General features: G+C 37.4%; 1 protein-coding gene across 1 annotated transcript in view; it reads left to right on the top strand.

Moving 5' to 3' along the window:
• Wwp1 (WW domain containing E3 ubiquitin protein ligase 1) overlaps nucleotides 1–15498 on the top strand; it is an 87077-nt gene that overhangs the window by 49212 nt on the left and 22367 nt on the right. The window contains exons 10-17 of the mRNA XM_021221937.2: nucleotides 5912–6007; nucleotides 7458–7632; nucleotides 8912–8966; nucleotides 9048–9132; nucleotides 9247–9375; nucleotides 10484–10559; nucleotides 10659–10730; nucleotides 14345–14433. Of these exons, the coding sequence (XP_021077596.1) occupies nucleotides 5912–6007; nucleotides 7458–7632; nucleotides 8912–8966; nucleotides 9048–9132; nucleotides 9247–9375; nucleotides 10484–10559; nucleotides 10659–10730; nucleotides 14345–14433 (777 nt within the window). The remainder of the gene's footprint in view (nucleotides 1–5911; nucleotides 6008–7457; nucleotides 7633–8911; nucleotides 8967–9047; nucleotides 9133–9246; nucleotides 9376–10483; nucleotides 10560–10658; nucleotides 10731–14344; nucleotides 14434–15498) is intronic.

Raw genomic sequence — 15498 nt, 5'->3', positions numbered from 1 at the left:
CTTTGGTGATCAACAGCAGTATGGAAATGTAAGCCGAATAAACCCTTTCCTCCCCAACTTGCTTCTTGGTCATGATGTTTGTGCAGGAATAGAAACCTTGACTAAGACAACTTGATACCATGTATGTACAATATAGTTTGAAAGTGCACTGACAAAAATATGACACTTGTCTTAGTGTTACTATTCTATTGTGAACAGTCACCATGACCAGTGCCACTTATAAAAGAAAGCATTCAACTGGGGGCTTCTTTACAATTTCAGAGGGTTCATCTGTGGCCACTGTAGTTGGGAGCATGGTAGTAGGTAACCGTTGTCCTGGAGCAATGGCTGAGAGCTCACATCTGACACACAAGCAGTGGGCAGAAAAGAACTCAGAGCCTAATGAGCTTTTCAGACCTCAAAGCCCCACCACCATGACACACCTTCTCCAACAAGGCCACACCTCCTAGTCATCCCTAGACAGTTCACTGGAAACCAGGCATTCACTTATGTGAGCCTATGAGGGCCACTCTCATTCTTACCACAGCACTGTTCAGTACGGCCTACAGTAATTAGAATGCTGACTTGCAGCCTTGCAGTTAACCCCGGGGGCTCTGACTGACCGTATGTGTTGATTGCTCATCACAGTAACGTGCTCTGACATTTCTTGCTTTTGAAGCTGGTTTCCTCGCAGTGCTTTTTACTGGCTCATCTGGTTTCACCACTGTGATTGTGGTTTCAGATTGTGGTTCATTTGTATATGCTTCCCTAGTAGATCTTATCGTTTTCGTTATTGGACCTTCATGTGTAGGGAAGAACTTGCTCTGAAATTGGTTTGCTGCCTTTTGCATAGTCCTCTCGTATTTCGTGCAGACACTACTTTGTACCTCTCCTTCAGAAGGCTTCGCCTTTGTCTCCAGTCTTTGGAAGTGTACTAATCATGCTCCCCAAGTTGACCTCAAAGAAGCTCTCCTGCCTTAGCTTCCCAAGATGAGGATACAGTATATTAGTAATGTGGCCTGTGCTCTTTTTCTGGAGAAGGAGAGACAGCAGAGAGGCATTACTGTTTTAGGGAAGAGAGAAGGAACAGCCAGAAGGTCTAAAATTAATCACTGTGTTCCTAACGTAGTTCATCTTTCTTAAGCTAAACTGTTTGGAACATAAAGCAGGGAAGAATACATTTGAATGCTTTCTTTACAATTTTCTACATCTATGTATTGCATTGGGGCAAACTAGTAAAGTGCTAAGTAAACTAGTAAATCATTTCATATTTCTGGGCCTGGAGGCAAAATTAAGAATATTATTAGCCGGGTGTGGTGGTGCATGCCTTTAATTCCAGCACTTGGGAGGCAGAGGCAGGCGAATTTCTGAGTTCAGGCCAGCCTGGTCTACAGAGTGAGTTCCAGGACAGTCAGGGCTACACAGAGAAACCCTGTCTCGAACCCCTCCCCCCCCAAAAAAATATTTAGTTATTGACTTTAAAAAAAGATAAAAATGCCTACTGTGCCTCAACCCGTCTGCCTAGGGTAGAACACTGCATACTACGGGTATGTTGGATATCAGCTGCCTTTTTTGCCCCTTTCAGTTGATCTTAGGTTAGAGAGCTAAGGTTCTGTAGGGGAACCTGGCTGGTTTCACTAATGGCGAAGAGCATCCTAGGTCCTACTGTGCCCTTTTGTCCTCTTTCCCCTGCCTGCTACTCCAAGGGAGGCAGCATACTGAGCTGTCATTTTAGGGGTAAGATTCTACCAGTGGAACCTGCAAGTTGCCCAGAGGGAACTGCAGCTGTTGACCAGAGTGGGTGTTCAGCAATGGAAAAGAAGGCACTAGGCGTAGGGTAATGAAGGATGCCTTGGCTTTGTCTACATCACTCCCATCCCATTGATAGTCTACTATCATGCACCCTACACCTGTGATGATTCACTGGAAGAGAAAGATGGCATGGTGGGCAAATACACATGCATGTCTGCATAAGCACATATACAAATAAACAAATAAATGTTTAAAAAAATGTTTTTTAGGGGCAAAGGGGTTGGAGAAAAGGTTCAGTGGTTATCAGCACTTGTGTTCTTCCAGAGGACCAAGTTTAGTCTCTAGCCCCCATATCAGGGATCTCCCAACCACACACACACACACACACATATATGTATATGTATATGTGTGTATATATGTATATATATATATATACATACATACACACATATACACATATATACATATACATGTGTGTGTGTATATATATATATATATATATATATATATATATATATATACAGCTTCTGGCCACTTTGGGTACTTGCATACATGTGCATTTATATATTATATATACATACACATACACACACAGATACAACAATATGCATTTAAATAAATAGCCAGGCGGTGGTGGCACACACCTTTAATCCCAGCACTTGGGAGGCAGAGGTAGGCGGGATTTCTGAGTTCAAGGCCAGCCTGGTCTACAGAGTGAGTTCCAGGACAGCCAGGGCTATACAGACAAACCCTGTCTTGAAAAAAACCAAAAATAAATATAAATAAATAAATAAATAACGATAAAATCTTAAGAAAAAGTGATAGGGTGGGGTTGACCAGACTATTACATCAGTAGTATATGCAGGTTTACATAATTGGCTGAGGAGAAGCTCAATAGAACTATTTCATTTCCTGGAAGTTACCTCTTTGCTCTACCCTGTTGCTATTATCATCACCATCATCATCAATTTCTTCAAATATACCTTTACCGTGGTGCTTAAATATAGTACTATTTAGGGGCAAGAAAAGATCCAGAACTTATTTTTAATCTTTCTGGAGAAGTAACACAAATAGAAACACACTTGCTAAATTTCCCAAGCCTATGCCCAGGTCGACTACTTACCTCTACCTAAAGTAATCCAAAGGTAAAGCGGGAGAGAGTAAAACATAGTTTATACAAGTGTTCTCAAAATTAGGTGGTCTAAAACTACACATGTTATCTTCAGATGTATGATGATAAGAGACCAGGAAGTGGCAAGGTACACCTTAGTGTCCCCATGAATTGTCACTGAAGCTGTTAGTGGGGCTGACTCATAAATGTGCCAGACTTAATACCCCAGCAGAACTAGATTCAGTGCTGTTGGTGAGAAGGCTCAACAGACAGTGTCACCATGACTTGTGCTGAAGATGATCACTCAAATCAGTTTAAAGCTGGGCTTGGTGGCACAGGCTTACTAGCCCTATTTTACTTGGAAGGCTAAGGCAGATGGATTGGATGATGTGACCTGCCTAGCTAATTTACATTCTGTCTCAAAACACAGAATTTTAGAGGGCTGGGGATATACATAGTTCAATGGTAGTACGCTTGTGCTGCAAAGCTCTAGGTTAAATTCTAGTGCTGTAAAGGGAAAAGAAAAACGAAAGTTTAGAAGCAAATCTCTAGTCTTCCTCCTGGGAGCTGGATCTTCTGCTTTGTGCTGGGGCCTTTTTTTCTGGCAATACCAGGTATGTGGAATGTTTTGTTTCATGTCATGATGGATGAGAACTTTATGAGGCTAACGAGTAAAGACACTTGTAAACTTTCAAACATGCCTCCCGTCTTCTTCTGAAAAATCCTATCCTGAGAACTAGGACTTTTCTATCTTTTGACTCAGAAATTGGAAGTGACTTCTATTCGAGATACCCTGACCCTGCCTACCACAAAGAGTGTAAACACTATGTTTCTTAACAAAGCTACAATACAGTTTATATCAACCTTCAATTAATGCTATAACCCACAAGCCCTGTTATAGAATCCTACTCATTAAATATCTGAGGGAAACCTTGTAATATGAAAAGAGACAAAATACTCAGTGTAGAAAATGCTACACGAGGACTTAAGGGGTAACTGCTACTGAGCTTGACAGCCTGCCATCGCTGGGACTCATGTGGTGCTGGAGAGAGCAAACTCCCACAAAGTCTGTTCTGACTTCCATATGTATGCAGTGGCTTTCACACGTGTGTGCACATACATGCGACACACACAGTAATGATAATAATAAATTTTAAAAATTAAAAGAGAAAACTTTGCCTAAAGAAAAGAGACTTTTAATTTGTTAGAGGGTAGGAGTAGGTGTCACATGCATAGCCAACTACTAAGCAAAGAAGTACTCAATAAATTTAAGGCCTAGAAAAGTAGTTAAATGGAACCTTTAATTGATAAAGGTAAAGAAATTTGCCAGTAAATAGAGCAATAAGATAAATGTGTAACGTATAAATCAAGTTGAAACATCAGTTACAGTCTAATAAACAAAGTAACAGAAAAAGAAGAGATCCATAATGAGATTACAAGAAAACTCACAAATATGATAAAGGAAAGACTTACCAAAACTGAAAGTAAGTGGAGAATACTATTTTTAAATTATTCACTGGAAATGTTTTATTCTATTGTGTGTCCTCCTGTCCCCACCAAAAAAAGAAATCCTAAGTACAGAGGTTTTTTTGGTTTTTCTTTGAAGATTTACTTTTACTTTACGTGTATGACTGTTTTGCCTGTGTGTATTATATCTGTGTCCCACATGCACAGAAGTAAGTGTGTCATTGATGCTTCAGATCTAGAATGTGGGTGCTGAAGTCACACCCAGGTCGTTAACCAGTGTCTTTAACTGCTGAGCCATATCTCCATCCTCTAGAGACTTTTATAAAAGGCAAATCAAAGCAAGTTTTATATTAATAATAATGACAACAGACTTGTCAGAATCAGTAGTAGAATCTGGAAGCAAATGTATTTTAAGTGCTGAAGGGACTTATGTATAATCCAGAGGTCAGTTACCAGCTGCACAGTTGAATTTAGAACAGTCAGATGTTAGAGTGGTTTGGGAAGAAAGAGACTATTGAGAGTTTTTAGGTGTTGAGAAATGCGACCTGTGTCTTTGCCTTACAGTCAAAAGTCAATATAGTTTACTTAAAATTAAGTACTAGGAAGGTAAGCATATTAATAAGAAAACAAAAAGAGGTAAATGCCAAAACTGAACAAATGGCTTAACAGTGTTGCCATGGTGATGAGAATATGAAGTGATGGGGGCAGCAGGTACTGTTTGAACTCTGTTACCCATAGGCTATAGGAGTCTATTTAACTACTATACTTATAGTTTACTACTTAAAGATGTTATAAACTATTTGAAAATGTGTATTACTCTGACAAAAATCAAAGCTAGTTTTAAAAGAGTAAAGAATATGTTTTGAAAGTTCATATCACTTTAGTGATATGCTCTGAGACGAATGGTTTGTTTGTTTTTTGAAGTATGGAATAGCATAAATGTTGGTATAATATTGCATGCCATAGGGAGGTTTAATTTCTATGATGTTGGTGTAAGTGTAAACTTGAGGATTTTTTAAAATGTACATGGGTATTACTTGAGCATTCTATGACAAATAAGTTATTGAATGAATTTGTGTTTATGGTGTTTTAAAGTATGTGTGTATGTATCTAGCCTTAGAAGATAACTATTATGTGCAGTCTCAGTATGTGAAGACAGTTGATAGTCACTAATGTTAGGTTTCTCTGAGAATCCGTTAAAGTAAACTGGATTCCTGTGACTCTCAGTTTACTATCAATTGTTAATAGCTCCTCAACTAGGGGTAGGACCTTGGAAACTCCTTTGCATTCTGTGTTAAGGTCTTAACTGGTTTGATCTTGTGTAACTTTTAAGCAGGTAGCTTTGCCACTTGAGTCTATGTGTGCAGCAGCCAAGCTGTGTCCTCCCCAAGTTCTGCGGCTACATTCTTTTCCATGACCTCTTCCATAACATTCCTGGAGCCTTAACGTGTGTGCGCGCGTGCACGTGTGTGCACTTATGTTTATATTATGTATGTGTGGGCCTTGTGAAGTAAAGCCTGTTTGTAATGTTCCTGATTCTAGAACATTTTCAGATTTCCTGGTCTTTCGTTTTTTATTTATATTTTTGTACTTTCATTGCAGGTGGGAACAGAGAAAAGATCCTCATGGTAGAACCTATTATGTAGATCATAATACTCGAACTACTACTTGGGAAAGACCACAACCTTTGCCTCCAGGGTAATGCAGCATTCTTACGTGTTTTTAGTTATATTTTTATTGTGTGTAAGTTTTAAATTTATTTGATATACTATCGTGAATAATAATTTTAAAATAATCTCTATAATTCTTGGATAGTGGTTTTAGTGAAATAAACTTTATAGTATGGTTCTCAATCTATGGAATAAATGCATGACTGTAACATAGTGAACCTGCTTATTTAAAATGAGCCTTAAGATGTGCTGTATTGAAACACCATATCTATGTTTTCCAGTGACAAGTTCTCAATACCATAGGAAAAAATACTGGGCTCTTTCTTAAATAATTTTCACAGTGATCTGAAGAGCCTGGCATTCAAGTGTCAAAGGCTGAAGGAAATATATTCCAAACATAGGAAGAGTGTTTGAGTTGAATTTAATAGTATAATTTAACTAGCTCTCAATGCAGTATGTAAAAAATTATTTTAAAAAGCAAAGGAATCAGTTTATCATTGACCCTGAGAATATGTAATAATTGGAACTTTAGTATGTTTATGCTTATTTAAAACTATTTGTAATTTTTGATATGATGTAATATGAGCTTACATGTAACAAAGTTTGTAGATCTTAGTTTTGTACCAGTCTAGTACCTCTTTCATACCTTAAATATCATGAAATATAGTAATGTACATCTTTATTTATGGAGAACCACACATATTTTTTGTTGAACCCCATTATTTTTTAATAGTAAGTTTGGAAGAATTCCCAATTGGTTTCGGAAAATATTCTTAGATAGCCATTGTATAAAGTTAATGTCAAAAACTGGCTTAATAGATCCCAGGTATTGCAAAGTTACAAGCAATGAACAGAATGTAGAGCCTGAGTAGAATTCTTGTTGATAAGAAGTACAGAATAGGACATCTGGTCTTCTGAAGTTACAAGAATGGCTTGACGGAATGACACACATGGTACACTTGCACTTGGGACCAGCAACTCCTTGGCTTGGCTCTCTATAAGGCCTTTGAAGGTCTCTGAGAGATGAAACTGAAATGGTGAGTGTGTCTTCTGTGGACATGTCTAAAGCTGCTTGTCAAGAAGAAACAGGAATAAGTCTGTCTGTGATAGAAAAGTAAGGTAGTTTAGGAAAGATAAATGCTTCATAGATCCATATGCTGTGTTGAACAATAAAAAATAACCAGGCTTGATGGCATATTCCTGTAATCCTAGCACTTGGGAGGGATAGGCAGGAGAATTGTGAGTTGGAAGCCATTTGGGCCCATGGAGAAGACAAGGCTCCTGTGGTCTGTATAGCTTCACCCTGTCTCAAAAGATCAAGACTTAGATGTAGCTAAACAGGTAGAGAACTTGCTTAAGCAGCTCAACGGCCTGGGTTCCATCCCTAGTAATGCCAATAGATAAATAAACAAACATATCAATGCTTTAGTTATCAGGAGATTATTCATTACTTCGTTTTTATTGCTTATTTATCATAGTTGGGAAAGAAGAGTTGATGATCGTGGAAGAGTTTATTATGTGGATCATAACACCAGAACAACAACCTGGCAGCGACCTACTATGGAATCTGTTCGAAATTTTGAACAGTGGCAGTCTCAGCGGAATCAATTGCAGGGAGCTATGCAACAATTCAACCAACGATACCTCTACTCGGTAATTAGCAAATTACAAGGTGTTAATGTCATCTTTTTCCTTCTTTCTTTCAAGGGTTTGTTTGCTTCATTCTATTTTGGTTAACTTTAATATATTTCTAGTATGTTTAAGTATATAAGCATTCCTGAAATTTTGGGGCTTTGAGTATTTTAGATTTTGGACTTGGATGCTCATCATGTATATAGTAAATAAAGTTTGTACTATGAGATTTGTTTCTGTGTAGGACTTTGTGTGCATGAGAATTTGGAAACAAGAAAAGAATTAGGTATTGGGTATGTGTCAAAACACTTTATGCTATCCTCTTAAATGGATGCAATTTATTAACCAATAGAATCCCAGGGCTGGGATAAGAACTTATCATTCTCTAGTTTATAGTGCTATCAGGCAGTCAAGTTCTGTGTTTTAGGGCATCCTCTTACCTGAATCTTACCTGCACCATCTCTTGTCATGCACTTTGTATCATCACACACCATACCTGCACTATCTGTTGTCATGCACCTTACTGGCCCTGTCTGTTGTCAAGCATCTTGCCCCAGGTATTTTGAATTGAAAGAGTTGCTGCCCTTGGTCCGATTTCCAGGGTCTGCCATAAAAGAAGGGTAAACTGAAAGGGAAGAGCTTTCCTGTAAAAAGCCCTGTTCTTAGCAAGCTGCTGCACATTTGCTTAGCAAAGGACACCCTCACCAGTCTACCTCATTGGCCAGAATTGATCGCCTTTTACTTTACTAATCCAGATTCTGTGCATATAATCCACCAAATCCACATGGGCACATTGGTACCCCAAACAAAACTAGTGGTTTCTATCAGGAGAAACAAGATAAAGATGGATAATAAGTACAGTTAGCACTGTCTGTGACAGTAATATCAAATATTCATCAAGATATATATATTTATTACCACTGAATAATTATTTTGCAGAATAGTTATACTATAATAATTTTCAATTTTTGAGCAAATAATATTCTCATTTAAATGGCATAATTCTCCGTATACTCTTCACCTATCTCCTCTTACTCCTTAGAAGGACCAGGAAATTAAATATTAATATTAGCACATTATTTCTAAATCATGAATCATAAATCATTAATAAATATATTAGCTGATACCTGCTTTTACTTCATAATAGTTTTGGAACTTTGTTTCTTGAAATTGCTGTATTAATGTTTGTCATTTTTTTAAAAAAAAATCTAAGATAATAGCTGTTAAATTGCTTGGTATATTAATATATTTCTGGCTAAAATGTTAACTTATTTCTTTCCTCAACCTCTTTTTCAACCAGGCTTCAATGTTAGCTGCTGAAAATGACCCCTATGGACCGTTACCACCAGGCTGGGGTAAGCCAATATTACATTGATAAAAGTATGTATGAGGCATATAGGTGTCAGCTTGTTATTACATGTCATGCTTTGTTTTAGAGAAAAGAGTGGATTCAACAGACAGAGTTTACTTTGTGAATCATAACACAAAAACAACCCAGTGGGAAGATCCGAGAACTCAAGGGTATGTGTGAGCTACAGTCTTAAGTCATCGTGCAGGATAGACGTATGCATAGAATCAGTGGGCTCTAAGTACCTAAAACATACTCACCTTATGATTGTGATTTTTATCTTTTAGCTTACCAAATGAAGAACCCCTGCCGGAAGGCTGGGAAATTAGGTATACTCGGGAAGGCGTTAGGTACTTTGTCGATCATAACACAAGAACAACAACATTCAAAGATCCTCGCAACGGGAAGTCGTCAGTGTAAGTGGAAATCTGAACTCTTACTATTTAGTGAAGACAGGTTTAGTCTTGAATATAGCCCCAGATTTAGAAACAACTTATTTTTCGTTCACGAAAACACACATAGATAATACCCAACTATAACTTTTTGCTCTATATTATTCCAGAATTAATTTGCGGTATGTCATTCCTTAATTTAAAAAAATATATATTTATACATAATTTTATGTAATAGCAATACCATATATGTGTGTAATAGCTACTGTATGCCAAATATTATTCTAAGCATTTTAAATATGTTAGCTCATTTTCTGTCTTCCAATAACTTTTGAAAGCGATTATTATTATTATTTTCTTGTTTATTTTTTCTACTAACAAGGTTCTTTTTTTTTCCTGTAAAAAATGATAAGCCATTTATTCTCTTAAAATGAACAATATAAAGTTTGCTTGTTCACTGGTGCATATGTTACACACAACTGTCACTTCTTTCATGTTATTAGCAAATAATGCCTTCATTGTCTGGAAGAATGTCAGGTCCCTGTTAAGCTTTGGTAAATGTTCTTGGATGAGTGAACTCCCCTAAATGTGACAACAGAGGGCAACATTTTGTGTTCACTCTGGCATGAAAATTCCCATCTGTTAAGACTCTTTCTAGGTAGGAGAAGCATTCTGAGCTGCATGCTGTATCTGCCTTTTATCTCCTTGTCCGGTTAAATCACATGATCTGTATATAACTCGCTCCAAGGAATTTAATTTTGCCTTTCTTTGTCTTTGTACAGGTCAGGTTTAAGTCGAGGGACAGACCCCACCCTCACCCCAGCCCCCACCCCAAGCTTCCCTTATCGGAGTCTCTGACTCCCTCAGCTTTAAGTACTATCAAAGGTTTTTTTTTTTTAAGGAGTCTATAGTAGACCTCAGGGCTTCAGTAAACTAAAGGCTACCCAAACTGTGGTCTCCCTCTGTACACATGTACTGCTGCAGTGGCAGCCTTCATGACTCAGGCCCCCACTGTCCTGGCAGATAGACCTGTACTTATTACCAGCAAATAACTTTTTTTAGTCGTATAATGATCTAGTGTACTCTGATTCATCCTGAATATTATAGTTGTATTTGTTTTGTTTCTCTTTAGAACTAAAGGTGGTCCACAGATTGCTTATGAACGCAGCTTTAGGTGGAAGCTTGCTCACTTCCGTTACTTGTGCCAGGTACTACAGTGGTAAATAAATCTCATTTGTAATCATTAGCCTGATCATTATGTAATACATTTGCTGTGGCTTACATGATACCATGTTTTTGTTTTTTAGTCTAATGCACTACCCAGTCATGTAAAGATCAATGTGTCCCGACAGACATTATTTGAAGATTCCTTCCAACAGGTAAGGAAGGTATTTCAGAAGGAAACACTACTTTTTGTCTCATTTTATTCTGAATTTCTAAAGAGAGTTAAAAGTTTTTGATTCTTTAAGCATTTATAGTAACCCCCATTCCCTGAGTGACTATATTGACTATATTAATAATTATATGAAGCTGTTATGTGGGCCAGAGGCATACACGGAGGCAAACCATTCATATACCTAAAATAAAAGGAAACTTCACTACGTAGTAAGTCATAACTATTGACCAATTATTGACAATTTTTTGATGCTTTTCTTTCCTTATCACAGCATCTCTGTGATGGTCATTTGGTGTTAGATGGCCAAGATGTCTAATATAATCTTAAGATATATCATCATGGAGTCCGGTCGTGACTGCTATATCTACAAAATCCCATACCTAAGACTCAGAGAACACTGCAAAACAGGGGCAGTGTTTCATTGCCTAACATCATCTCCATTTTATAGATATGGGTGGCACACTGAGAGACAGTCCTTCCACCAAAAATTTAGGTGTAGCTGGGTGTCATATCACATGCCTTTATCAGCATTCTAGAGGCACAGACAGGTGAATTCTTAGCCATGTAAGGCTACAGAGTGAAAGTCTATCTTAAAAACTAAGAAGTAAAGAAAGAGGCAGGGGGAGGGATGGGTAAAGAAAAGGAAGGAACAGGAAAGAGAAAAAATGAAAATTTTAGTTGTATTCTTACTAAAATAAAATTTAAACAGCAATTGGAACATGTCTGTTTTGACACTTACTTTGTTAGGATTTTACTATTTCTAACAGTAAAGCTTGTGAAAGTCAAGTATTAACAAATCAAATCAAATTGGTAGATTGTGTAATCCATTGACTATTCCATTAATAACTCTTATGTTCATTCTGATATCTAGGTTTCACTGAGCCATGATCAAGATGAGCATGTCGTTTAAAATGATACCCTGCCCTCCTCCCCAACATGGCTTCTTTCTAACCATTTACGAATCTTCATCAGTTTCATAACACCGTTCCTCTCTGTCTCCTTTACTGGAATGTATGCCGCATGAGAGCATGGATTATCTGTTTACTTCACCTCTGTCCAGTACCTAGAATAGTGCTTTTAGTATAACAGTTATTCAGGAAATACTTGAATACGTGAATGTAACATGTCTGTCTTTCTGGAGTCATTTGCAGAATATTTTTAAAAACACTAATGTCATTTTTTTTATGGTGAAATGGAGAATTTTTAATGACCTTTCACTGTCATGACCTTTCACATGACTATAACTTTTTTTGTTTGTTTTTTGTTTTTTCGAGACAGGGTTTCTCTGTATAGCACTGGCTGTCCTGGAACTCACTTTGTAGACCAGGCTGGCCTCGAACTCAGAAATCCGCCTGCCTCTGCCTCCCAAGTGCTGGGATTAAAGGCGTTCACCACCACCGCCTGGCCGACTATAACGTTCTTAATATTTAAATATGTTTCATTAAATTTTAATTATTTTTTTATCCTTGAAATTAAAATCAAGTTACATCACTTCCCCCTTACATTTCTTCCCCTCACACTCTTCCATACACTCCTTCTGGCTCCTTTTCAAATTTATAGCCTCTTTTTTTCACTAATTGCTGTTACATATGTGTGTATATAAATATTTATTTATGTCCCTAATACATAAGTACATAAGCATAATCTGTATTTCTGTATAATGTTACTAGAATCTGTTTTTATGGCTTGCCATTTGGTGTTAGATAGCCAGCTGGTGTGCTCTTCTTAGGGAGGATTTCTTCTTCTGACCTCAGCATTCCTTAGTCGCTTTTAGTTCTTTTATAGGGTTGAGGCCTTGGGAACCTCCCCCCATCCATCTTAGCATGTCCCTTGGTATTCTGCTTGTTCTAACTCATGGTTAGGCAGTCATGTTGGTGAGACTTTATGGGGTAGCTTCTATCATTCTTAGGAGTAACAATCTCATACCAAACTCCCTGATCCTCTGGCTCTTAAAATCTTTCTGCCACTTTTCTGCAATGTTCTCTGAGTCTTAGCTATGGGAGATGTTTTGTAGATATATCAGTTGGGACTGGACTCCACAATTATATTTTAAGATAAGACATATTGGCTATCTAAAACCAAATGGCTAGCCATAAAAAACATATACATAGTAGTAACATTATACAGAAGAAACATACAGAAGAACATGTAAAAGAAATATACATACACACACACACACACACACACACACACACACACACACACATATGTAACAACAATGAATGAAAAGGAGGCCCTAAATTTGAAAAGAAGCCAGGTGGAGTATATGGGAGAGTGTGGAGGGAGGAAATGATGTAATTAGATTACAATCTCTTATATTTGGTTGTTTTCTGTATTCTCTTATAAGACAAGTATATCTCTATATTTAGTTGTTTTCTGTAATGGTCATTGTCTGTCGTAAAAAGAACCATCCTTTGATGAGGGATGAAAACTACACATCTGTGAGTATAAGGACATATTTAGAATGTAGTTGGAGATGATGCTGGTTTAGTAAAGGAGTGGTTATAAGTTCTCCTTCAAGCTCTCTGACTTTCTTAGCTCTGGGTAGTTGGCTAGGTCTTCAGTACCAAGCCTGATGACCCTCTTGTTGAGGTGGACTTAGGTCTAATTACAGATTGTTACTGCCAATGGACTGTGCCACTGTTGCACCCTTAGAGTTGTTGTGCAATGCTGGTTACTATTGTTCTTTTGTTTTGTTTTGTTTTGTTTTACAGGTTAAAATGGAATAGTAATACTGAAAGTCTAGAGACTTTTATAACATTGCCTCATTTTACTAGCTGTTAAGCTTTACAAAAGATAGCTGATGTAGCTGTTATCAAAACTGCTTTTGTGTATGACTAACTAATTCTGAGCCAAATAATTGCTTCGTTTCCAAGTGTATTACACATGGCTTGTTCAGAGCTGTATTTGAGTCACTTTAGCAAGTGCATATCTAAATTTATGTTAGTCGTTATTTTACTTTTTCTGTCTTAAGTCTGTTTAGATATGGGATTGAGATAAGAGATTCAGATATGGATTGAGAATGTAATTGCCCTTTAGGGAAGTCTATTCGTGAGCTGCTGTAGGACCCAGACCTGGCTTGGCTGTGGTTCTGATGGATGGTAGTAAATATGAGTTTTTATCTATGTGAAGCATGCTTATGATTAACTCTCATGAAAACTTACATATTATGAGAATGTATTTGGGTCTTATTTCAAGACATGCTGTTGTATAAACATACATCATTGAGTAAGGATTTCTATCCTCCAGAGATAGCTGTGGTGTAGATGGTGGTGTGGTGGGACTCCAAAACTTACAGTATTGCTACAGAGAAAAGGTTACCAGTCACCTGTTAAGAGACTATACAACTCATTCTTGCTTACCACTAACACAAAGTATAACCACGGTTTAACACTAGAACGGGGGAAACTATATGATAGCAACTCAGAGAAAACCGGAGGGATTGTCCATTTTTCACTAGTTTATGGAACAAACCAGTTGAACTGCAGAATTAAATATGAGAAAATGAAATGTATACTTTTGAAAATACAAATTGAATTATTTTGGAAGTATTTATATAGTATAGAAGTGTCTAAATATCCATATTTTTGTCTTTAGATTATGGCATTAAAACCATATGACTTGAGGAGGCGATTATATGTAATATTTAGAGGAGAAGAAGGTCTTGATTATGGTGGCCTTGCAAGGTAAACTTAAAAATGTACTGCTTTGGAATTAATCTATTTTGTCGTCTGTGGTAGATGTATTCTTTAAAAAATGTATGAATATATATTAAATTATGCTTTTTAGTAGCAACCAGAGTTATTTTAGATAACCATTATTACAGTTTTCTTTATATGGGTATGGTATGTGTGTATGTCAACTTGCATGAGTGTGGCACACACACGTGTGTATGGGTATATGTGCACATGTGTGTGGAGGCCTGAGGTTGACATCTGGTGTCTTCCTCTATACCTTTATATGTTTAGGCACTGTGTGAGTTGGTCTGATTAGCCAGCTTTTTCTGGTATTGCCAGCCCATATAGCCAGAGCACATGGGGTCTGGTGACGAGAGAACTCAGTCTCCTGCCCACATGGCAAGTGCTTTCCACACTGAGCCATCGCAGGCTCCAGCCGTTAGGGTTACCCTTCTGTGCTTGCTAATGCTCTCATCAAATGACTGTGTAGTATTTCACAGGAGGTTACTTGTTAACTTTGCTATTTCAACGTTGCGTGTCTCTTTTATGTGTGCTCTTGCTCTCATCTGAGTTTACTTAGAAAATGAAATTTTCTGCATTTACTGAGTAGACTTAAGAGTGGATACTTGTGAAGTAGTTAGTGAATAGTCTTTGTTTTCCCCTTTAGTCGATTCACACAAATCTATATTAGCATCTGTTTTGTTTTGTTTTGTTTTGTTTTGTTTTGTTTTGTTTTGCTTTCAAGACAGTATTTCTCTGTGAAGCCTTGGCTGTCCTGGAACTTGCTCTGTAGATCAGTCGATCAGGCTGGCCTTGAACTCACAGAGATCTACCTTCCGACTCCTGAGTGCTGGGATTAAATGCTTGAGCCACCACACCTGGCAGCATTCCTTAATTTAACAGTTTCATTAAGACTGCCTAAGAATTTAGATTTTCATAGAATTTTAGAGAATTAGACAATCACACTTTCAATTCAGCTGACAAAACGCAGGACCAACTCATACCTGGTAGAAATAGATAATTGCTGTGAATTTGCTGGTGTTTATATTAGCATCATTCTCTATCCAAATCATT

This window comes from Mus pahari, chromosome 22, assembly GCF_900095145.1.
Source record: "Mus pahari chromosome 22, PAHARI_EIJ_v1.1, whole genome shotgun sequence".
In the NCBI taxonomy this organism is placed as follows: Eukaryota; Metazoa; Chordata; class Mammalia; order Rodentia; family Muridae; genus Mus; species Mus pahari.
Note: the sequence above shows the minus strand (reverse complement) of the source record. Positions and strands in the feature narration are given on the sequence as shown.